This window comes from Hermetia illucens, chromosome 5 (assembly GCF_905115235.1).
Source record: "Hermetia illucens chromosome 5, iHerIll2.2.curated.20191125, whole genome shotgun sequence".
Lineage (NCBI taxonomy): Eukaryota > Metazoa > Arthropoda > Insecta > Diptera > Stratiomyidae > Hermetia > Hermetia illucens.
This window is the reverse complement of record NC_051853.1, coordinates 77,831,847-77,856,424: the sequence shown is the minus strand read 5'-3', so window position 1 is coordinate 77,856,424 and position 24,578 is coordinate 77,831,847. Positions and strand designations below refer to the sequence as shown.

Sequence of the window (24,578 nt, the reverse complement as noted above, 5' to 3'; positions counted from 1 at the left end):
CGGAAGAAACAATTATAACGTCATCAATGTAGACGTGGCAACGGACTCCTATGTCGTCCCTTAATACATCATCGATCGCTCTCTGAAAGATACTCGGAGCATTTTTCAGACCAAATGGCATTCGACAATATTCGTATTTGCCATTATTAACGGAAAACGCCGTTTTCTTACGATCTTTTTCTGACAACAAGATTTGATGAAAACCTAACTTTAAATCTAAAGTAGAATAATACTTGGATTTTCCTAAATTCGACAATATAACTGAAGTATCTGGAATAGGATATTTATCCGAAACAGTTTTCGCATTGAGTTTTCGAAAGTCAATTACCAGGCGTAGTTTAGGATTTCCCATTTCATCTACACCCTTTTTATTAACTACCCAAATTGGGTTATTATAAGGAGAAGAACTCTTTCTGATTATACCATCACGTAGCATAGTTTCAACCTCAGAATTTACAAATTTAGTTGCCGTCATCTGGTATGGGTAACTCCTTGAATATATTGCTTCGTCAGTGTTAGTTTTAATCATAGCCACAATGTTAGTATTATGATATAAGGTAATGCTTCATTTGGATCAGCAAATGCTTTTTGATTTTCCGTAACGATTTTCTTAAACCCGTCTACACCTTCCTCAGGAATAGAATTGTAATCTAAATCCTGTAGGAGATTTATTTGTGTGCTATTAGGAGGAAAAACCTCTTGAATTCCACCTATAGAATAAAGTTTACTACCAGTGACATCAATCATTGCATTGATTTCCTTTAGAAATCTGTAACCTATAATTCCATCCATATCATTAATTTCAGACAATACATAAAAATCAGAATTACGTCCCATAATGCTTATCTGACATTTCGCGGTGATACGTGTTTCCCCATGAATGCAATGTACATCAAATTCATCGTTTTTAAGGTTTTGTTTGTAAAACAAAACCTTATTAAAATCGGTTTACTGTCTGTCTGTCTGTCCGTCTGTCTGTCTGTCTGTCTGTCTGTCCGTCACACGCATTTTTCTCGGAGACGGTTATAGCGATTGACACCAAATTTGGCAGAAAGGTGGGAACTGTGAACGCTCACGCATACAGTGAGTTACATCCTCTTACGACGAATTTAAGGGAGGGGTCCCCATACATGCAAAAGGGGGGTGTAAATTTTTTTTTCATCAAATATAGCCATGTGGGGTATCAAATTAAAGGTCTCGGTTAGTACTTTTGAAGCCGGTATTAGTTTTGACTTTTGCTGAAAAGGTGGGTAGTGCGGGGGGTTGAAAATGGTCATTTTTTTAACGAACCTATTCTCAGAAACTACTCAGGCGAAAAATCTGCAAAAAATCAGGGGGCTGCCACTATATGGTGTCTAGGCTCCGAAATACCCTCCATATCGATGCCTGTTCAAATAAAGTTAATAATAGTATATTAAAATAATTTTTAGTAATTGACAGGAAAACCCCCCTTAAGTTCACCCTAGAATCACAAAATTTTGCAGCAATGTAGGCTACAGTATAGATCATGATCCCGCCAAATTTGGTGAAAATCGCACTATTACTAACAAAGTTATACTAGGTCAAATCTGCGCTCCTCTGCAAATTCAAGACTATGAATGTCAATATCACTTGAAAGTGGCTATTTTCACAAAATACATGCATATTTTACGTGCTACATGCTAATGGGACAAATGCACACCCAAATCTCTTTATAAAAGAAATACACAAAACCTTTCATACCTGAAGCGTCTAGCTTCCGGTTTCCTGACTTGTTTAATTTAGATACACCAACTAGAAATGGAAGATTTTTCACATAGTTTCTTTCGGCACCTGTGTCCAAAAGAAGTTTAATTTTCTCACCGTTTAACAAAGTGTGTTGAACGTATGGAAGACATACTTTTGATTGTAAAATGTCTACAACAGAACTATCCTTTAATTTCTCTACTCAGAATGTGTTCAATTGATGTCTTTTTGAAAAATTATTGTTTGATGATTTCGAACGAAAATTGTTATTTTTTCCCGAATTTTGTCTAAGTCCAGACGTTGATGGATCTACATCCATTGGCTTAGGTGGAGATTGGGCTTCATCTTGGGTAGTTTTGTTAACCACTTTATAATGTGGACTTTTACCCAAATTACTCGTATGTTCCCTATCAGAGTTCGAATTAGCAAAAGCAGCGGCGAAATTATAGCGTTGTCTGTTAGACTCTAGTTCCTGTGCGAGAGCCAAGGCAGATGGTAAATCCTTTGGTTGACTCGCAAAGAGAGTATCACCGATAGGTCTTTTAATACCAGAAATGAAAATACGCAATGCGTCGTCTCTACTCGTATACTTTTCATTCAAGGATTTCAAAACTACGCTTTCATCGCCATATTGCATAATAGCTTTATTGGTTATTAAAGTCAATTGTTTTTCTACCAAATTGTGGAATAGAAAAACGACCTTGTCTAAGAGTAGACAATTCCTGCTCGAGTAAATACAGTGGTCTCTTATCGGAATACGTATGGTCCAATCTAGCCAATATAGCGTCAAAATTCAGTGGTGTACTGAACGACGATAAAACCATATCAGCAGAACCAGTAATGCCAGCATGTCAGAACCAACATATGGTTGATGCGGCTTTATTGCAGCTTTGGCTGACTGTCGCCATGATGGATACTTATCCATAACACCGCTAAACTCGTGCATTGATTTTGGTAAGTCAAGCCTCATATTACCACCACCAACCCTACTTGTGATGGCAATTTCCTCATACCTCTGTACAGAAGGACCTGGTGTCTTCAGTTGCTGCAAAGAATACTGAAATTCTTCCCTTAATTGCGAAACAACCACATTAATATCACTCTGTTTTTCAACAGGTGGTGCTGACGCTCGCAGTTCCTGTATGGTAGAATGAAATTCCTGCCTTAACTGAGAAACAACACTGTGAATGTCACTCCCTTGAGTTGACGGACCTGGCTGAGATTTCAATTCCGCAATTGCCTCTTGAAATTCCTTCCTAAGCTGAACAGCTAATGAAAGGTTAACCCTTTCAATCATATTCGAAATAGCTTCGGCAGATAAAAACATTTCTATTACTTTTTTTCTAAGAGATTTAAAAAATTTAAACTGTCGATTCGGTTAACCCTGTAATCGGCCGTTTTTAAGCTTAAATTTCTCAATTTAATATGTTAGGATGTTTTTAAATTAATTGTACATACATAATACTCGTACAGATATCATATTCATATCTGTTTGCAAGTTAGACACACGCCACCAGTTGATTCGATTCGCTTTGATTAGATATTTCGTTCACCCAGTCACAGTCACTTGTTGCAATGTTGCAATATGTAGGTACGTCTGAAAACTCCGCTACCAGCCGTATCGTGAACGTTTATATAACTAAATTTTCACACACTTTTTTACGAAATTAATACCGACTCCTTATACAAGGATTAAAGATTGTGGTTCAAACCACGTTGGGCGCCAATTAAAATAAAATTCAATTTGAGTCCGTTTGAGAAGGATCGTACGACCGTTCCTAATTGTTCCGGTCCGCTTTCAAGTGGATGGCGAACTTAGAATTCACTTAATTTCTAAGCAAGCTGGACACCGGGAGTCCAGTCACAGAAATGGTTATGGGGAGGTCACCAGAGGAGAAGAGGTGTAAACTTACCGCGTAGGAACCCTAGTATTTTGGGAGTGAACAAGAAACGGAAGTCTAACCTGAAATTTTTTAATTTTAATAAAAAGAAGCCCAACGGGCAGCTACCATCAGGGCTCCGTGCAACAAATCGCGGGATAATGCGAAGGAATCGACGGAGAGAGAAGAGAAAAACAGGTTTCCAAAACACCTCAAAGAAGCCTTGTCGCTCACTTAGAGGAGTGAAGCTGAAGGGGGGAAAAAGCTTAAAAAAGGGAAGGTGAAAATGACGGTCCGTCTCGTGGCGATCAAGCACGGCTAATATGTCCTATGCAAACAACTACGAAAAATATGAGTAGGATTCGGAGGATCCAAAAGAGGAATCTCATGTCAGAGCTAGAAAAGTCCGAAAAAGGCAAAACCTAAGGATTCCGCACGCAAGTTAAAAATTTTCTTGGGCAAAGTGTTGCAACGCATGTTCAAAAGCATGAAATCGCTATACAGTACAAGGACATAGACGAGGTCACTTCTAAAGCAGAACTCTGCACTCCCTCAAGAGAGCAGTTTAAGTTGAACAACTTGCACGAGGCATCCATTGCAAGCCTCAGAAAGGCGATATGGCAAAAATATACTGCATATACGTCTATAATTGTCATGCTCCTTCAAACCTGAACTTAGGAGTATTCGAGGACATGTTGAGGAGATTGGTCTTAGACGTTTGGGACCTGCCGTCCGAAAATGAGAAGAATGTCACCTTGTTCGGGGAAAGCAACTGACGAGCGAACATTCATAGATAGCCTTCTGTACGGTGTGATTCCCGACGTTGTGCGATTGATTGATGCCGAGATATTATACTTTCCACAGTAGAAGGCTGGTGCTGGTGGTCATCGGGCTAAGCGAACGGCCTAGGGAGCAGTGGGTAGGATTGACCAGTAGGTAAAGCAGCGTGTCTAAAAGGAAGCTCGAAGGAGCCTGAAGCTAGCTGTATAATGAAGCAAGAGGAGCTTCTTCAAAAAACTCTGCACAGAAACTGATTAGCAAGCACTTAAAGCGTTGTAATGGGGAAATTCAAATGACAGGCAGGTTTGGAAATTACATATTCAATTCTCCCCCTGAAAACTGTTTTCTCAGAACTGCTAATGACGAAACAAGTAGACGAAAGAATTTAAGGAATGAGTTTTTTTGATGATGACAAAATTGCATTACAATATAAATAACGTTTTAAACAATTATTTTACTATTATAGGACAAACGGTTTTGTCCAGGGCTCCATTTGGTCCGGTCCAACAACAAGTGGTTGTGGACTTAGGATCCCTCACTTATCCTAAACAATTAATTATTTTACTGTTTTTGACAAATTAAACATGATGGGACGATAGCGTTGTGCTAGTATGGATTATCTACCAATAAAAAATCTTAGGCAATTGTGTTGCACATAAAAATAAAAAAACCATACATATTTCCAAGCTTCGTGATTTCTATATACATGTAAACACATATGTAAGACAAAGGTGACATTTTTAGGGTTGGTTAAACTAAATAATTAAAGTATTTATTTCTTAATTATTACACATTCCTTCGTATTTCCAATTTGTTTTCTTTATATAGCTTCATTAACGCATATAGAAATAAAACGTTTTATGTAATTTGAAACAATTTCGAAACTTATCCAGGTGATCCACTCAAGGAAATTTCTACGACCAGGAACTGTTGTAGGGTCATTTAAAATTGACCTCAAAACCGTCTACGATACTCCTGGTATACGCAATAAGATTTTTTTATATTTATTGATATAATGCGCAAGTAATTTCTCTATAAATCTCTACAAATTGCTTCATGTCGTGCTCTCTATTTACATACATACGTCGTCTTTCGAAAAGTCAATGGGTAGATTGTGTTGTGATTGTGATACAGCTTTATCGACATTTATGGATTATATTTTAAGACAATGTAGTTTTAGAATTTATTCTTTATTTTAATTAAACAGGGTACAAGTGGTGGTAGAGACCAAATAAATCTGATGGTTAATAATTAATTGGAGAAGCTCTTAATTACTGGCAGTTTGAATTATCGTTTTTGGATAAGATATAATACGATCAATAAGATTCTTTTATGTGATTTTATCTGGATGCGCGAAAAATGTACATATAATTAGTTAGTAATATAAAATAATTGTATTGACTGGAGTCATAAAAATACACCACTTTGTAAGCTTAACTCTGCAATGTGTGGCCACCTGATATTCAACGTACATCTGAAATAGTAAAATAACATGTAAATATTAGAAACACCTCATAAATCCGGAACTTGACCAGCTTTGATGAATTCAAATCCTCCCTTCTAGAATTTAAAGCCGGATGTTACCCTCCTTTCCGTTTGCATCTGTTTCAACCCTCAACACACGGAACAGTTCCAAAATTTAAGCAAAGAATCACTATGGAAAGTCCCACTCTATATCTGTACGTATTTCAGTAGATATTCAAGTGCATACTTGCTCGTACCAGCAACCGAGCTAAAAGGACCTGAAACAATTGCGACCATCGACCGGTGGAATTCATTACTCTTCTCAAGAGCTCTTGCATGCTCCATCAAAAGCAGGAAGTACGAGTTGATGGCTTGGATATTATCTGATCCTTTTTGAGAATACCAGGGAAAATGGATTTGAACATGTTCATGAAGACATAAATGGCTGACCACGAAATTGTGAAATCGTTCTTAGAAATACATCCAGCTGTGCACGACCAAACTTTTTTCCGGCAGAGCAAACCTTTCTGTTTGTTAAATAAGTTGAAGCCTTCAATCACGGTAGATTATCCTCCTCTACGATGAGAGCGAAATAACTGGTGAATGGTGAGAAGAACGTTTCCCTTATGTCAACGTCAAAGGGTAATAACATTACTTATGTTACATTTGTGGACTTGATTTGATAATAAAGGATAGAATAGCTATGCAGGGTGCTCTGAATGCATTCATATAAGCATACATATATATATGCATATATATGCACATAAAATACCAGATGTAGATATGACATGATTTTTAGGCTTGGTCAGCAGTTTTGCAGTAGTTTGTGCAGCGCTTGTTTGCAATTTGTTTGTGCAATTTCATATCATGGAAATATGGAACATAGTAATAAATAAAATGACCTAATGAATCAAATCTTGTTATGATGATGAAATTTACAACGCCTATCAGCCATTAGTCTGCCTTTGCAAATTCAGAAAGGGATCAAAAAGCACTTCTTTGAATTCTCCCAAAATTGCTTTTAGATAAAACGAGGGATATTTGGAAAATTTTCACTCTCAACAGGAAGGAGATAACACTCATTAAACGCACTTGAGTAATACGGTCATATGGATGTGAATTTGAAAAAGGTGGCAAGCAGAATCGAACTGAAGCACCTCCACAGCATTCCCCTGCCAGTGATTTAGTAGAATTAAATTACGATAAATCAGTTGACCGTGCCTTGACGCCAAATGTATATATGTGATATTAATAATAATAATAATAATCATTGGCGCAACAATCCATATTGGATCAAGGCCTTGAAGTGTGTTAGAGCACTTCATTCAAGACCGTAACGGTACACCACAGTACACTGTGGGAGGCAATGTGGTCAGCATTGCGCTCGCCCGAGATTATTACCCTGATTAGACTCAGGTACTCATTCACAGCTGAGTCGACTGGTGTCCGACATTCAATCACGATAACAAATTCCTCTGCCCCCAGCGAGATTTGAACCGCGACCTTCCGCTACGACAGCCCAACGCTCTAACCACTTGAGCCATCCGGACACGTGATATTAGTACGGTTAAACTTATCAGACGCTGACTCACCTCTGCCCTGGGAGCAACGGGACCGAAAGTGGGAATGGACGCCTTTTGGATCAGGGCCACAGATAGATACTAGCCAGCTACAGCTAATGGGTACGCACAATTTCACATCGTTTTGCCCTTGAGCATAAGCGAGATATAACGAAAATCCGATCAGCTATGTTTGACATACCGCCCGGACTTGCCAATGCAATTGGTGAGATCGGCAAGTTTTTGCCTATGCATAAGTGAATGCGTGAAACTACTTTTTGCTATATGTGTGAGCACGGCAGCAGTACCAGAATAGCAAAAGCTCACCGATTTCTTTCTTACCAATACGATTTGACGAAGATTATTCCTTGTCCTTGTTTAGCATCTTTGCTGTGTACAAATAAGCTTCTGCAACACATTCGCAAGTTGGGGCATTTTATTGTGGGTACTGCCTATTAGATATACTGTGATCAGGGCCTTGAAGTGTGTTAGAGCACTTCATTCAAGACCGTGACGGGAGACACTACAGTGCACTGTAGGAGGCAATCTGGTCAGCTAGGTACTCATTCACAGCTGAGTCCATTGGTATCTAACGTCAAATCACGATATAAACTCCACTGTCACCAGTGAGACTTGAACTGCGACCTTCCGTACGAAAGCCTGGTGCTCTAACCACTTAGCTATCCGGATGCACAGGTGTAAAATTATGTCAGCCCGCTTAATCTGCTAAATACAGTTCGAAAAAGGGTAGCGAACTAACTGAGCACATTTTTGATGAAATATATTGCAGCCAGGGAAATGTAGTTCAAAATGTTACGTTCACTAGTGTCTCACTGCAGTTTGAAGAGGCAAAAAAGACAACTTACGGTTTTGTCTAGGGCAGAGGCAACTCATCAGATGCTGCCTCACCGAACCGCGAAAGCTTGTCTATCCACAATTCCTCCGGAATTACTTCACTTAAAAGCAAGCCAATCTTATCTTCTCCGTAGTATTACCCTTTTATAGTCGCTCCCTTAACTAGTAAGACTTCGCATACTCGCGAAATTCATATTTTTGACCCACTTCAACTGGTAGAGAAGTCAAATGAGGGGGGGGGGGGGCTTTCAGTTTTGAATCAGTGGGCTACACATGCCATTTTCGGCAAGGCGCCTCAATTAAACTTTTTCGGAATTAGCTCTTAGTCGACAGAATAGACTGGCCGGCATTAAGCTTTGCACCTGCTTTTGGGATGTATAGAGTAGACAATAATGTACTTCACAAGTTGATAAGAAGCAAAATAAACTGGAGACCATACGAGTACAGATACTGTGAGGCGTTTCTTGTCAGTTACCCCGCTCTTAGCTTAAAATTCCATACTAAGTATTAAGAAGGCGGGTACTTCAGATTACCAGAGATACTACGGTGTAGATAATTTACACCGATAAACTAGACCTATAACTATTTTTTAAAAAATAATAATATCCTTCAGTACCTGATTCTGCTGCGCTGGTTCCTGTATCAGTTTGCTGTCGAACTTTTTGGTAAAATTATACCCACCTTTAGAACGTTTCTAACTTTTCCAGATCTGTTTCAGGTCATTGGATAGAATAGTGCTATCAGAATGCACTATCAAAATAGTCTAAAGTTTCGTCGAGAGATTCAAATGTCTCCTATAACAAATTGTGTTAGGAAGTTACTTCTTCGTGTATACGCTCAACCAATTTTTCAAATTACAAGGTTATGGCATGGATCTAGCGGTCTTTCTAAGGATTTAGCACTTGCAACTATGGGATATTTATTTTTCTTAGTTATTGGGAAGGCCTCTGTTACATAGAATGATCTCTCACTATTGCTTTTCTAAAATTCATTCCCGTGGTCACGGTTCGAATCTCACTGATGGCAGTGGAATTTGTATCGTGATTTGAAGTCCGATACCATTCGACCCGGCTGTGAATGAGTACCTGAGCCAAATCAGGGTAACGCTGACCACATTGCCTCCTACAGTGTGCTATAATGTACCGTTACGATCTTGAATGAAGTGCTCTAACACACTTCAAGGCCCTGATCCGTTGAATAGCACGTTCAGTTTGTATTTACACACAGGCTTGAACTCTGCGCTGGGCACAACATCCGGTACTGGTTCCCTTTTGTCCTGAATCGAGTGTATCATTATTTTTTTTTTAAGTTCCGTTACATTGACGGGTGGTCTTTCCTAGGGTAGACAAGAAAAGAGCTTGCATGATTTCGTACATCCATGAGACAGGATGATCAATGGGCCCTGAGGCTCCCTGTTAATGTCGCTGATAAACTCCTACCAGCAGCGTGCTTTCTGTCCGTTGATTTTGTGGCAGAATTTCCTTTGCCTCTCTTGTATTCTACGGATCCAAGAATTATTTCATCTGACCTCTCATACGTTAAGCAATCCTCCGTAGTCTGAGACAGTTTCTCCGTAGATTTCCAATTTCAGTTACTTCCACAGACAGAGTCTCCTTTTGAGCGCCGATACTTCTGAAACTGCAGTGCTAAGGCTCATTTTTGAATGTAGTAACAATTCTTTTGTCTGTGCTTGGGTTTTGTCGCTCATTTACTGCTCTTGAGAAAGCTTCACCCGTCGCTGCTAATTCTTACGACAATAGATTCTGTTCTGGAGGCCATCTCCAAAATTTGTCTGCCCCTAGAACCTGGTTGAGACATGCCCCATTCGAAGGTTCTGCCTACAAGAACTCTTCCTTCCAGGTTTCGGATCTCGTCCTCCTTGTTTCGGTGTGAGGTAAACGCGGAGTCACTCCCACCACCCGCCATCTCCTCGAGTATAGGCCCTTACTCATAGGTTGACCGTATCTCTTACCAAGATCATATCAGTGCCAGATACGTTGGCGTACCACGATGATGACTTCTTTCTTGGTACTCCTCGCTAAGGAGCAACAAAGTAGCTCTTCTCTCACTTGTTTGCTTGTCGAACTTTCAGGAACTTCTCTTTGAAGACCTGGCACCACCCGGAACCGAAACTATGAGCTACATCTTCTTTCTGCAACTCTCGACCATACCATTGGCTGCCGAATTGTATGTGGTAGTTCTGCACCGGTCAGGTTGCTGAGTTCTTGAAACAACCTCGATTCAGACTATATTCCTTGATCATGTGTCAAGGAACGCTCTGGCAAGGGTGATGCGTTCCTGACCGGGGGTTGGTGTTTCTTCTGGTCAATGTGCGAAACGGTCTACTACGGTAAGGTAGTAGAATCGCCCCTCGTGGATCCAGATGAATGTGCTCGAACTTATATGGTTGTGGCGCAAAGGTCCCGACTGGTGCAGTCATATGGCGACTCACTTTTGATTGCTGAAAATTATTACAACTGCGTACCCAATTCCTCCGATTGATTTTGACAAAAATACCTCTCTGTTGCCAGTTTAAGAGTGACGTTTGTTCCTGGGTGGCATAAGTAGTTTAATCTGCTGAAATTTTTTTTTGGAATAGGTGAGTGATTTAAGGTCGGATGATACCAGCAGACACAACACACTGGGATTTTAACACTTTGATTTATTTATTTAATTCTTTTATTTTTATCTTTAATTACAAATTAAGGAGTTTTGCTCCTCCTCGTGATTGTTTTCGTCTTGAACTGACATCGAACAACAATTTTCGCTGTCGAAAATGTTTTTCGATGTTGTGGCCAGCTCGCGTGCGACCCGTGGAACCTAGAATTGATTTAGTCGAAGCCCTGTGTTTCCTTGCTGTAGCATTTTGAGCTCTTTGTCCACGGACAGAGATGCTGCGTAATCTATAATTGATTGAAACTTCTCAACACACGATATTCCGTCCGTAACAGCATTGTTGCACCTATGGCTGTGAGGAACCGTGTCCTCGTATTTTAGTATTCGATGCAACCTTGCCAGATGCAAACACTTCGACCTCAAAATCCCCCGTGATTTGACCTCGGTGCACTTACCACCTATTAGCTCCTTCAGATACATTCCCTGTTTACGCTATCGAAAGGTATCTCTCCCACTGTCAAGCGACACCTAGGTCATAAAAGCGGTCGATGTTGAACTTAGTGTGTAGCGGTTACTAAACCCTTGCGAGAAGTGGTATACACAACACGCAAGCGCAATTAAGCGACCGTCCGATAGTGATCCCTTTCAAGGCCAATATCAGCGCCTCTTTTGTTACGCGCATCCAGGAGGCAGCTCCTAAACCTAAACCTACGGATTGGTCGACCTAATTGCTCGTACAGCGTCGACCAGCTGAACCCCAGCTAACCATGACATGCTTTGTGCTCGAACGATGTGCCACCAGTGACGAGGTTGTGGAAGTTACAGAAATCCACGAATTACCCGCCATTACCATTGCAGTCGCCAAGAATCTCCATCACATGTCCGAGCAAGGTGTTGTCAGATCCCACATTGACATACAGATCACCCATCCCCACTAATATGCCACCTTTAAGAAACCTCCCCTGAACTGCGTTTAATTACTCATATAAAACATATATCGGAAGTTTCCGTTGATGCGTAGCATTGTAATCACCACAAGGTGTTGCGTCACGGGGCGGTGATAGCTCATTTTAGCTTGGTCTGTTTTATTCTATTCTCGGCGTACATAATCGTGCTTTTATCCTCTCCTCTGCCTTTCGCATTTTCCGTACCCGATTCTCTGGTACTAGCAACTCTAGTTTCCTCCATTATTCCACGAATCTTTCACAATGGAAGAATACGTTCTTTGGGTCCTCCATCGCAGTTTGGTCAATCGTTATCGTTTAGTTTAAACCTGTACAGGCACTAGCAATATCCTGCATAAGATTATAACTGATCTCACCGTGGTGTCTATCCAACCAGTCCTTGATGGTAAGGATGAGCCTATCTGTCCACGGACACTTTCTCAAGCGTTCCCAGCGCTCTTGGCATCTATTTACATCTCCCTTTTGGTGTTCTTCATCTGCGATAAAGGAAAGATGGACGTAGCTATAAACAACCTAGAGGCATATCGCGGCGCTTCCATGTCCGGCATCATTCTTGCCGGGGCCATATTTGCAATGGGCGCTTTGTTGCAAACATACTGGACGTATTGTTTATTATTGAGCCTTGCGTGTATCATCACTCCCAAGTATTTGATGGCAGGTTTGAAAATGATGATATGATTCCCAATTTGAATACGAATATAATTTCTTTTTGGGCCCTTGGTTATGAGAACAGTTTCCGTTTTCTCCTCCGCAACCGTCAGATCAGAATTCTCTGGCCAAACGTTAATAACACTGATCGCTTCCACTTGTCTTCGAGACAGCGAAATCCATTACCGCGACTTCTTCCGTAACCGGACCATTAAGAAAATCATTCGTTGTACATGATGTTCCACGGCAATGAACCCAGTAGAAAGCCATGTGGGACAACCGCGGAAACAACGTACTCCTGGGGACTGCCATCAGTGCTATAACAAAGCGTCCGTTATTGTAAATATCTGTTGGTGATAGCTGCGAGATAGGCGGGAATATCAATCTTCGCGAGAGATTCCAATTGAATTGAGTAGATTTCTCAAATCCACCACGCAATATTTGCTAATACTACCCTCTCCGTGAATTGCATCTTTGGCTAAGCCAGTAACAATTTTGATGATATCGACTCATACTGCCGATCTGAGAGACCTCCCTGGCTCTGAACAACTGGGTATAATCTATTTTAGATTACTTCCTCTAGCCTTTTCCCCCACAGTGTCCAAAAGACATATAGGTCTGTAGGAGATTGGCCCACCTGGAGGTTTACCAGCCTTAGGCAATAGTGCTAACTTCTGTCACTTCCATGATGCAAAAAACATCCCCGCGGACATGCACGCTTCGATCAATTCAATGAAAATATCCAATCTGGATTTCACAACAACGTTAAGCCATCCGGACCCGAAGCTTTGCTGTCCCCTATTCTACCGTAGATCTCCAGCAGCTTGTCTTTGGTGGCCAGCGATATAGCCGTAACATCCAGAGGTCATGGAAAGCGTCAGTACCCTCCTCTTGCAAGGGATGGATCAATGAAATACGTTTATTTCGGAGCGCAGCCCCTTAAAGCATCCGCTCCTGCTCCTTGGATGGCGAGCTTGAATTTTTTGTGGGCTTCCTTAAAGGCGGGCCGCCGATTACTGGGTCGATTTCAAGGAGCGATAATGTCGTACAATTAGTTGAAGCAGGGGTATCCCCACTGGAGGCAATCGAATTGTGGGTGTCTTCAAGATACAGCTAAAATGGAAGATATTAGGTATAGTAAGGTAGATATTTAGGCAAAGGTGAAGATGAGGAATGGGATTGTATGTCTGCTCGCTATCCAATTGATCATAATAGTAGGTTTCCATGCAGCAAGGTTTATAACAAGAATCTCGTTAAGAGGTTTAAGACATTTTAAGGCGAATTTATTGGTAACTTTGAGAGTTGAGCAATGTGGGTTAGTAACATGTTTTAATTTATTTAAATTCGATACTGTGAAATACCTACGGAAGTCAAATAATCGCCAATATACTACTGCATTTTAAATTAATCCAAAAACGATAATAAAACATACTATTAGCTCCTTAAGTATTCTAAAAATACTTTCTCAAATAGCGCTATCGCATATGTAATAAGTAATTTTTCTTTTTTTCTTTCTCTCTTTCATTGCTTCCACATCAACTTCAATTCCTCAAACTTCCTCAATTGCAAAAATCACACGACATGCCTCTGCCCACCAAACTGCCAACTTCTTCTGTTATCAATTGCAAAATCATTTCTTCTTCCGTTCCTTATTTCGAATTGCCAAACACTCGCAAAAGGTATTACAAAGTAGAAGTGTCCTTCGTCCTAATAAATTGATTGGTACTTTCAAATTGGATATTGCAACCGTATGGAATCAGAAAGGTAAATGCTTAGATGTAGGAAAAATTAAGTTTCCATTTGTCATAAATTTTTCATGAGTGTAGCAAGCGACGAGAGTTTTCACATAGTAACACTTATCCGTAGATATATATACAGCATTTGTACCCGTAGATAAGATAATCTGCACCCACGATTTGGGTTCATGACTGGAACCTTATTGAGCCTTTCGGCAGGTGCATATGTCTCCAAAAGTATTCGAATTACAAATCATTCTTCCGAATGTGTAGCCTCATGAATTCAAAACGTACGATTTAGATAGAATTTAAATAATACGAGTCAGGAAAACGTTTTAGAGCACAATTTCCTTTTCAAAATTAACATATGGAAAGCAATTTATGGAACTTTTATGTTCGAAGCACATTTCTATTTAGAAGAGAAAGAAAACCAGCACAAAAAGATTTAAGTCAAAAGGAGAAAACAAAAATCTCATAATTGAGTTCGAGGAAAAGTTTATCTTAAGGACAAAGAAAAACAAATTGACTGAGTGTATTCACAATTCTTCTGGAATTTCTAATTTTCTCAAGTTTTCGCTTTGCGTTTTGTTTGCCTGTATCTTTTATTCAGTGTTGTTGCAAGAGGTTGCTAAGATGGAATGAAAAGTTAATGTTTGCATGATTTCTTTGCAGTAATATTTATTCAAGCACTGCTTCAGCCTTGAATAATTCAATTTTAATATTAAAGCACCTTGAAAAGTAATCATTCAAATCTTTTTCTAAAATAATAAGCTGAAACTTTCCGTTCCAGGTGAAATATTAAAACAAAAACGGCCTTAGAATTCTGCTTTGTTTAATGTGTATGGTCTTAAGTGGGTTTTAATGGCAATATTTCAGCTGGAGATCGCCTTCTTAAAAGCAGCATTACCCACAGAATACGTCAACTCAATTTCAAGCTCTCAGACTCATATATATCATATATTTAATGGCCTCCCGCCCGCCTGAAAGCAGTCTCCAGAGGATGAGACTACGCCGATTCTTCGTTGAAGAAAATTTTCCCGAGGTTTCCTGGTCTGAGATATATGCAGGGCAGGGCCGCCTTTTCCTCCTCCTCATATTCGCTGCACATAGCAAAGAAAGCCATCCATATGGTTGTTTAAGGTCTCCTATCAAAAGCCCTTTTAGGGTTTTCTGCTCTACTTAAGTGACAACAAAAATGCCGCTCCGGGTTTTTTCAAAAACATTTTCGCTTACCGACAAAAGTTCAAATTCTCCATTCGGCCGCGAAAATACTTGCAATTTTACTCTTCAGAGTAGACCAGTAGATGACCGGGTGCCAAAAGCTGGCTCTGGCTTCACCATTGTGCACCCAGACCCTTCGTAAACCATTCTGTCAGTTTCCTCATTACCAGCGATGTTTCAGTGGCCTGGCACTCACATCCAGAATATTTTGTTCAATCGGCCACATTTCAACAACAACTGGTGGTTACCGGATACAAAATGTCCTGATATGTTGTTGCTGTTCAATGCCGATAACGCTGCTTCACTGTCGTCACAGATTCGAATGGTGCGACTCTACCAGAAGCATTATTTTGTTAACAATGAAATGGTGTATATCTCCAAATGGAATATGGTTGTCATTTTTCCAAACAGATCTGTAATCGGATTTCCCGAAAACGCTTCTGCACTCGATCCGTCTTCTGACTGGCCCGTCGATGAAGACCATTGTGATCCCAAAAGATTTGTGGCTATTTATCGATCATTCTTCCCTTCTGATGATAACGATGCAGTGTGTCTTTTCAATGACTGGACAATCTGGAAATCATATGATCGGCCGGCATCAGAGCTACCTGATATTTGTCAATAAATTTACAGATGTATGCATGGCCGTATGATTGACCGGCTTTCCACACGGCGATGATTGCTGGCTACCTGCCTTCTGTTTCACCTCCAAGTAAATGGGGGGAGGAGGGGGATAGCTTCGGGTGGGGCAGTCCATATAGTACCCATTGATCCTATAATACCGAGTCTCTGAATCTGAGCCAACAGCTTCCTGCTGTTAGCGAACTTCAGTCTGGGCCCCCAGACATTTCATCCATACATCAAATTATTACGGATAGATACGTCAAATTAATCAGTTATAGTAGATGCCCGCAGGTCTTACCGAACCCCGTCCTACAGCACCAGAGCAATCTGTACGATTGCTGATATTGTTCCTTGATATGGTGTTTCCACATTAACTTGGAGTCAAAAAGTATTCCTAAACACTTGACTGTTTGTGCTAAATGGGTTTTCATCCCTGATAAAGTGTGTCGCTGCCCCACCCAACATTTCTAGTGAATAAAACTAGTGCAGTCTTCCTAGCGTTCACTTTGAGTGTTCGCACACGTGAGTCCATTATGGAGGCACGCACTGTGTCCGCAGACTTGGTGATAATTATGGCGGCTAGATCGTCCAAAAATACTTGTACAAGATTGTCCTCCAGAATGTGTCCATTACGAGGAGCTACAACAAACAAGAGAGAATCCCATCTCTGTAAGCAACTCCTAAGATATTCTGCCTAAATAAACTTCTGTCCGTGTGGGCATTGCTCCACTCTAGCATGTGTACGATCGAACTGATTAACAGTGGAATAAGGTATAATCGTATTCGCCTCAGGACTATTTTTTGGACATCATCTCCTCAATTTTTGCCGTGAGCTCGCAGAGTGCCGTCTCTGTGAATTTGCCTTTTTGGTAGGCATTTTGCCTACTGTGAGTTGACTGCTTAGCAATATAAGCTTCCCTTCCCTTATAAACCTACCTTTTCCAGAAAGTTAGACTAATCGATCGGAAGCGGAATAAATACAGTGAAATCGCGGTAATTCGTGTGGTCCAGGGATTGGCAATTTGGTATGAAATATCGGGATTACTAATCATCGGGAGTGCAAAATAAATAAAATTAACCCTGGGGGTCGACAATCTGTACAAATCAGCCGGAAATACGAATAATCGATGTATAAATTTTCAGGATTCCACTGTATAATATATCTATAAATAAATATCACCTTCAGATTGCATCAGTTAATTGGAATTTAACCGTGCGCTACGCATGCACGGTATATATTCCCAATTGATAGGCCCAGAGGATCCATTCTCTCTATTACTAGAGCAAGAATAATGCCATCCGAACTCGCATATTTGTATCTATGCAACGAGTTAAATGCCCATTTTACCCACTCCAATGATACTACTTTGATATAAATAGAAAATCCAAAACAGTTTCCTTTCACTTTAAAAAAAAATGTTTATTAATTTGCAAATATGCATATTTCGGCGACTATCTATCGCCTTTCTTTCATTTAAATCAAAGCACTGGAAACCCAAACCTTCTTAATATCCAATTCAAGAACGCCGATAGGAAGGAAAAGGGTATTATCGGTTCTCTCCCCTGCTTCCCTGCCTAGCAGTACCTCGAGGGAGGTGTTGAAATTATTCTGGATACCAAGTTATGATAAAACTAAAACTTCGACACCATAACCCTCCTCTTCTAGAGGCTGGAGCGACCCTTTTCAGGGTTAGTTTGGTACCCTCCCACACGTCGTTGAGGAAGGGGCAGTACTCCCTGAGTCAATTTTTCGTGTTTTCGTCGACAATATTTAGCCGTAACATTTTACGGGATAAACTTACCAACTTAAAATGAAGCTTAATGCGAAGATGCAGTCCTTCTTCCTAAGCTATTCGCATTGCGCGGTATTGTAACTGTATGGATTGATGTCGTCATATAAGACCCAACCATCAGCTTCGATGATTTTGGCTGCAAATGAAAACTTAGCCATTGCCGATCGAGTGCTCTTTGCTGTTTTTTGGACCAAGAACGTTGCTGCTTCAAATTGTCTTTAGTGTGCCCCTTTCTCCTCAACCTTGGCACAACCCATGGGATATGGCCTGTCTGGAGACGGTTTACCTAAAGGCGCTTTACCCGAAGACAGATTCTCACTCGCGGGCATGACTTTAGCATCAGCAAGTAACGCGATTGCAACTCTTGGTCAGCAGGGCCTGCTTCGGACTGGGTCCCAAGTGATTCGCCTGGAACCCAGAGTTCACCGTTCGCGGCCACATCTTAACCCCTGTGTGGAAAATCTTCATTTAAGATCTAAGGATTTTCGCCTTCCAACAGAATTTCCAGTTTCCCCATTCAGCAACAAGGCCCCCGTAACTTCCTTTTTCAGATAAAATTTCACAGTAAATAAAATAACGCCAAATGTTTGCTCTGCTCTCGCCATTGAGGAACCAAACATTTGGCGGGACTTGACGCCATGTCAGCCTCCTCATTATTGCGATTTTTGAATAGCCACGCACCCACTTCGGGAATGCTTCGTTCAATTGGTAATCGGGTTTTCCAAAAAAAATCCTGAGCCCGATCTACCTTCCATTACTGACCCGTCTGTAAAGATAATTATACCTATAATCCCAAATGACTCGAGGCAATATGTCGACGATCATTCTTTCTTGGTAGTCAAAAGAAGGTGCGCTTTCCCAAAGGCAAATCTGGACGCCATAAGTTTAGAAAGCTGATATTTTCCTAGAAAATTACCGATAGACCCATTACTACACAATTGCTTCACTTCCCACGCGCCCATAGCATCAAACCTTCATGCATGGGATGGAAATGGTTTAAGGGTAACTATGTATTGCAAACAGCGCAGTTCTCATCGCTCCAGTAACAACTAGTCAAACGAGCTTTTAGATCCATTTCTTACTGTTAGCAAAGTTCAGCCTAAGCGAATGCGTACTTCTAAATGGAATTTATTATGGATGTGTACATCCTCGATATTTATGGAATGAAAGTCTCCACGTCTATCGCATTCCTACAAAGAGAGCCTAGTCTGCAGGATTGGTAAGATTTTTGTACATGATACTTCCGCGTTAGTTCAGATTCGAGTTGCACTCCTATGTACTTGATTGCCTATACCAGTTGAATCTTCATCCCCAATCAAGGTTCCTAGTGAATAGTACAGTGTTCCTAATTTTTACTCTAAGCCCAATACGAAGGCTCCCATCTTGAATCAACTACAGAGTTGCATCTAAACGATCACGGCAAGTGCTACTATATCGCCCCTTTGGGCAAATACAGATGGAACACCATTCTCTAGACAGTCTGCAAAACATCTTACCTGAATACATTTCCGTCCGACCGCAATGTGGGTCTTCTTCTACTTTAGCATGTAAGGAATTCACCTCGTTAACAATGTCTCCGTAAATTTGCTTTTCTGAAAATTTCTAAACAATGCGATCATCTGGAAATGCGGTAACTCTACGATTTTTTTCATCCCTTTTAAAAAAAGGGAAGTTAGGTTAATCGGTTTCTTCTCTTTCTTCTTCTTTTGTGTTTATATAGTTAAATTTTCACGGGAGTAAATATTACATTCAAATCACCCCGGATAATTGGAACGTAGTGGTGTGCGCTACATATTCCGAAAGTGCATGCCCAAGGCAGCCTTTTTAAGGTTTTGTGTAAAGCAAACCCTTACTAAAATCGGTTTGCTGTCTGCCTGTCTTTTTGTTTGTGATAGGTGGAAAGTTTCAAAAGCTACCACTGCCTTCTGGTTATGTGGGGCATTTACCCACTAAAACCACCTCCTCCTCCATCAATTCACCCCGCCGGACTGCCATCTGGTATTACGTCGTGGGGCTGGATAAGTATTTAACTGTTATTCGCAATGGTGATCATCTCCCTCTCTTTCTTCCTTCTAAACTCCCGCTGGCGTAGTATTCCGCATTCCACACCTCAATCGAACTCAACATATTCTCCACAATGCTTTCCGCTGATAAGCGGGTATTACCTACCGCTGTATGATGCTCAACTTTAGTTGGCAGACACGAAGCAGTTGCTTTAATCCCCACACTCCCTGGTTTTGCCCCTTCATATTATACCTTGTTTCGCACCGGCCAGATATGTTTGTTAAGGCTATGAGCGAAGACTTCATGTTTATTTAGGCAAGCATTTTCTATGCTTCTTTATGGCTAGTGAACATTTTTCATAAATGCTCACACACCAAGATATCTCAAATTCTCGTTTCAACCCCTTCCAAGTTAAAAGTTTAAGTAATAAGGTGCGGCTTGCCGGTACGTAGATGGCGCATTCAGTTCATCTGGTGGTGGGTGCATTGCGGGCTCTCCCGGCATATCTAGCAAGCTGAACTGTACGTGGATGGCAAGCTTTATCGACCGCCACTTGAGAATTCTCATCAACACGTCCACCAGCACCTTACCCGTACCTCATTGAAGTTTGTCACAAGCTATTACCCTCGGTAAGAGCACCACAACGTGTAGAGCCATGAATTGGTAAAAAAGCAAGCAGTGTTATCATCGTCCATTTAAGCTCTCCACATCTTCCGATCAAGGCAGTATGAAGAACGTCTAGGTATAATGTAATTGTCTAAGACCTTGTCCACTATTTTGAATGCAAAAAATATCGGGCAAATTAGTATGCAAAATTTAGTGTGCAAAGGATTCTTTTTACCCGTTTTATTCCTCTAAGAAGAAATCTTAAAATGATTTCTAGGACTCTCTGGAGCAGTGCTGGGAAAATGCCATTTGCTCCGAGTGATTTCAGCGAGACAAAGGGCACAGGCACCATTTTACTTAAACTTGCAAGCATGCCTCTTTTGCTAGTTCCCCGATTTCCTTTCATCCTCCTTCTGTCTGTTATTAGAGTATTAGACAGAATGTGTTTGTTTTCCACCGTGGAATTGGAATCCAATAAGTTTTGATAAGCAAATATACCTTGTCCTCCTCATTCTCGATAAATGTCCCATCTTCCTTTCTCAAACAGGGAGAAAATAGTGCCTGATTTTTGGCAATAACTCTATACAGCACAGGTGTAAATGATTTGTTCAATAATTTCCCAAAATTTTCTCAGACGGCCAGCCTTAGTTCGTTTCCCCGGTTCTAGAGTCGGACCTCTGTTCTCATTCTAGCTAGGTTGTTGTTCCACCAGGGCGTGTCTCTTTTAGACGGGCAGCTGACCTCATATGTGTCAACTTTTTTGGAGTCGTCCACCATCGCCTACATAGCCCAGCTACTTTTTACTGCTCAACAGCCTTATATAGAACCTGTTTCCATGGGATTCCTTACTATCTGCTTCAGAGTTACCCTCAATGTCGAGTCTTATTATTCTATTATCCCATATTAAAGGTTCATCCGACACCCTCCAATACTTAACATGTCCATTGACGACAGTATTCATTAAAGTTATGTCTATGCATTGTGCATGGTCTTGGCCACGAATACTGCCTTTAAGCTATTGTTTAAAGACGAGACCGCTTCAATTGGTGTCGTTACTTTCACAGTTCTCATCACATCTGTTGGCATCATCACCAATAACAAATGGTAGCGCCTTCTTTTCGCAAGATTTCACCCGTCTAACGACTAATTACGGGGGAAATCGTGTGTCGTCTCTTGGGAAGTAGTTCAATGATGCGACTGCCCATCGAATTCTCCTCCCGGCTTCCAAAGAAACCTTGAGAACCCCGAAGTCTACAGGAACTCTGTAAGACATATATGTATATTTCAAATTTGGTTTGAGAATGAATCCCAAATTATCGGCATACTTTCTTTCAAGGCCAAAAATCTTCCCTTTGCATGGCGAGAGCTCTCGCATTATTCCAATGTTGTCCCTGGAAATTGCTCTTGTAATTACTGCTTATGCAACTCCAATAGTGGAAATTTAGTTGTGCTATATCAGTGCTGGGTGGAATGTTTGGAACTCCTCTGGCTGCCAATCTTAAGCCCTAGTAGATTCAGGTCTAAGTCATCCAGCTTTTCTCTTCTATGAGCAGCAGGTCCATTTCCACGATCGATCGTACCTTTTTGGCCTCAACAAGCGCAACGATTAAGTTGGCGATCTCGGTAGGCTTTTCACCAGACGTGTCCTCCGAAATGTCTTTCATCAGTTTCTGCTTGTCCTCATGCACGAGGATGTTACCGAATCTATAACTGATACAGCATTTACGATATTTAATTGCCTCCCGAGCAAGGTCATCCACTCCGATCGTAAGTTAAAGTTTGCCATTCCCCTCCATCTGCTTCTGAACGCGCTCCACCACCTTGTGGGAAAATGCATATTCTGAGCGATTAAGAAGTGCAGGACCACCTACTCCTTCTGCTTCGGTTTTATTATTAAAAACTTAGGTCTGTGCTAAACCTTTTTTAGGTCCCCTTCCTGTTCTAGGCCTTCCTACAGGTAGCGTGGACACCGTGTAGCGGCTGCGTTCTCCCGAGTATGGAGTTAGGAGGTCCACAGTGCCATAGCAGCTTATTCACTGAAGCGACGGAGTATCAGTCAGACTCCATTCGTATAACACGCTGGATTGAGGGAGCTATTTTTGAAAGTAAGCAACATGTGATAATTTCGCCTGAAGCGATGTTACGGGTTCTCTTGTTTCGTACATCCAGAAGATAACTCCTGCTGATCGCGGTGGTGCTGAGAAATGAAAGTCAGCTCACCTCACACAAAAGTCTTCCACCAAGTCCGTGTTTCTCCATCACATGTCCGAGCAATGTGAACGCGCCTTGCGAATTCGGTAAATACTAATCTAACACAAAATTCACTCTTGCAGAATGCCGAAAGAAAGAGACAATTTTTGCCCAGAGACTTACCGTATTATCTCGCTTAATCCTAGAATCTCCTTGTATCACTGAAATTCTCGCTGTAGGACATACAAGTATTCTGGAGCCGTCCACACCGCCTTTCACAAATTCCATGATCCAATCATAAAGAACGAAAATGTCGTAGGGAGAAATTCTGTCTGGCATGGTAGCCGTTTCTGGAGCATTATAGGACTAGAAATATAGTGTTTACTAGACATGTCTCTATCTGATTTAGTCAGGGAATAAATTCTAAAGGCTGAGACCACAAAAGAGGCACAATCCTAATAAAATTTACCCCACCTACTTCCATAAACACTATTCAGACTATAGTGACCCCCCCCCCCCCCCCCCCCCCCGCTTTTCAATTGGGATTGGAACCGTCTGTCGAGGACTTGCTACATTCTGTGGTAGGAAAAAACCTTTTGTAAGTGGTCTTCTTTGAACCTTCATTATTATGGTATATGCTACCAAAAAAAACCCTCGCTACCTTGTTACCGAGATACGCCTCCATACGCCTCATATACGAGTTGAGTTTGGTCTGGATAGCAAATTTATGGACTTGTTCAGTTTCCTCTCTTACGAGTAATATGAAAGAAAAGAGGAACACTAGAGAATAATTGAAATTGCAAAGCCTCCATGCACGCGAAAAATATGAAACGTGCCTACAACATGGCAAAGCAAAAATCTAACTTTTATTTTATCTCTTTGAGTTCAAATAATTTATTAAAAAGTTATTTTTTGGCCTTTATTCTTTTCGTTGCCATAGAGAATGTGACAAATTTTCTTCGAAATTTAGACAGTAACCCATCTCTGAAATTGAATAAGCACTGCCTAAAGCTTGTCCTTCTTAAATGCACCCATCCTAACTTTCCATCATTTCGCACAACGCTGCATGTTCGTCGCTTCTGTTTTGTACACAAAAAGTCCCAACAACATCAATTTGTCGCAATGTAGCTATAAATTAGTCTCATATTCCAGACCATCAATTTTATCACAAATGGGCTCTTCTATCGGATCCTGATGATTTCATCAGTGGACCCAAAGGTTATTTAAAATGTGATATTGGAATTATTGGAAAAGGTGATACAGTAAAGGTGCCTCAAAAATCCGAAAAGGATCCTGATGATATAGAAGCGTAAGTATGCATCAGAAAGATGCACAAAAATCTTTTCTAATTTTCCACGGATTAAGAAGTATCCTTTCCATCACTCTTTAGGAATTTATTATTGCCAGACGGTGTCCCAATAGAGCGACAACGGGCAAAATTTATAGTTAAAATTTACCGTGCAGACGGTTTGCCCAGAATGAATTCATCGCTGATGGCCAATGTGAAAAAGGCATTCACAGGAGAATCTAAGGATTTGGTTAGTCCGTACGTGCAAGTATCTTTTGCAGGCTTGTCAGTAAGTACGAAGAGGCATAATTCTATTCAAGGTAACTAGTCTCACTTCGTTAATAGGGTAAGACCACTGTTAAGAAAAATGCGTATGCTCCTGTGTGGAATGAACAGCTTGTCTTCACTGAGATGTTTCCCCCATTGTGTCAACGGATTAAGGTAGGTTTATCAAATAAATACTAAATTTTTAGAAGCTAGGTCTCCTATTTCAAATTAAAATAAGTAAATTTAGGTGTATATAATAGGACAACAAATGAGTACGATATGCATCCTTTCTCTAATTTTCTAAGCCAGTATCCAATTCATGAAATTCTGATGAAGTGATTGAACTTTCTACTTTTT

The 24,578-nt window shown here is 40.8% G+C and overlaps 1 protein-coding gene across 6 annotated transcripts in view; it reads left to right on the top strand.

Moving 5' to 3' along the window:
- LOC119657361 (otoferlin-like) overlaps window positions 1-24,578 on the top strand; it is a 375,508-nt gene that overhangs the window by 327,635 nt on the left and 23,295 nt on the right. For 5 of the 6 annotated variants that reach the window (XM_038064236.1, XM_038064235.1, XM_038064234.1 and 2 more), the window contains 4 exons: window positions 14,172-14,256; window positions 23,819-23,975; window positions 24,057-24,243; window positions 24,300-24,395. In XM_038064236.1, the coding sequence (XP_037920164.1) occupies window positions 14,172-14,256; window positions 23,819-23,975; window positions 24,057-24,243; window positions 24,300-24,395 (525 nt within the window). Of the gene's footprint in view, window positions 1-5,278; window positions 5,364-14,171; window positions 14,257-23,818; window positions 23,976-24,056; window positions 24,244-24,299; window positions 24,396-24,578 lie in introns of all 6 variants that reach the window. The other variant, XM_038064237.1, reaches the window with a different exon arrangement.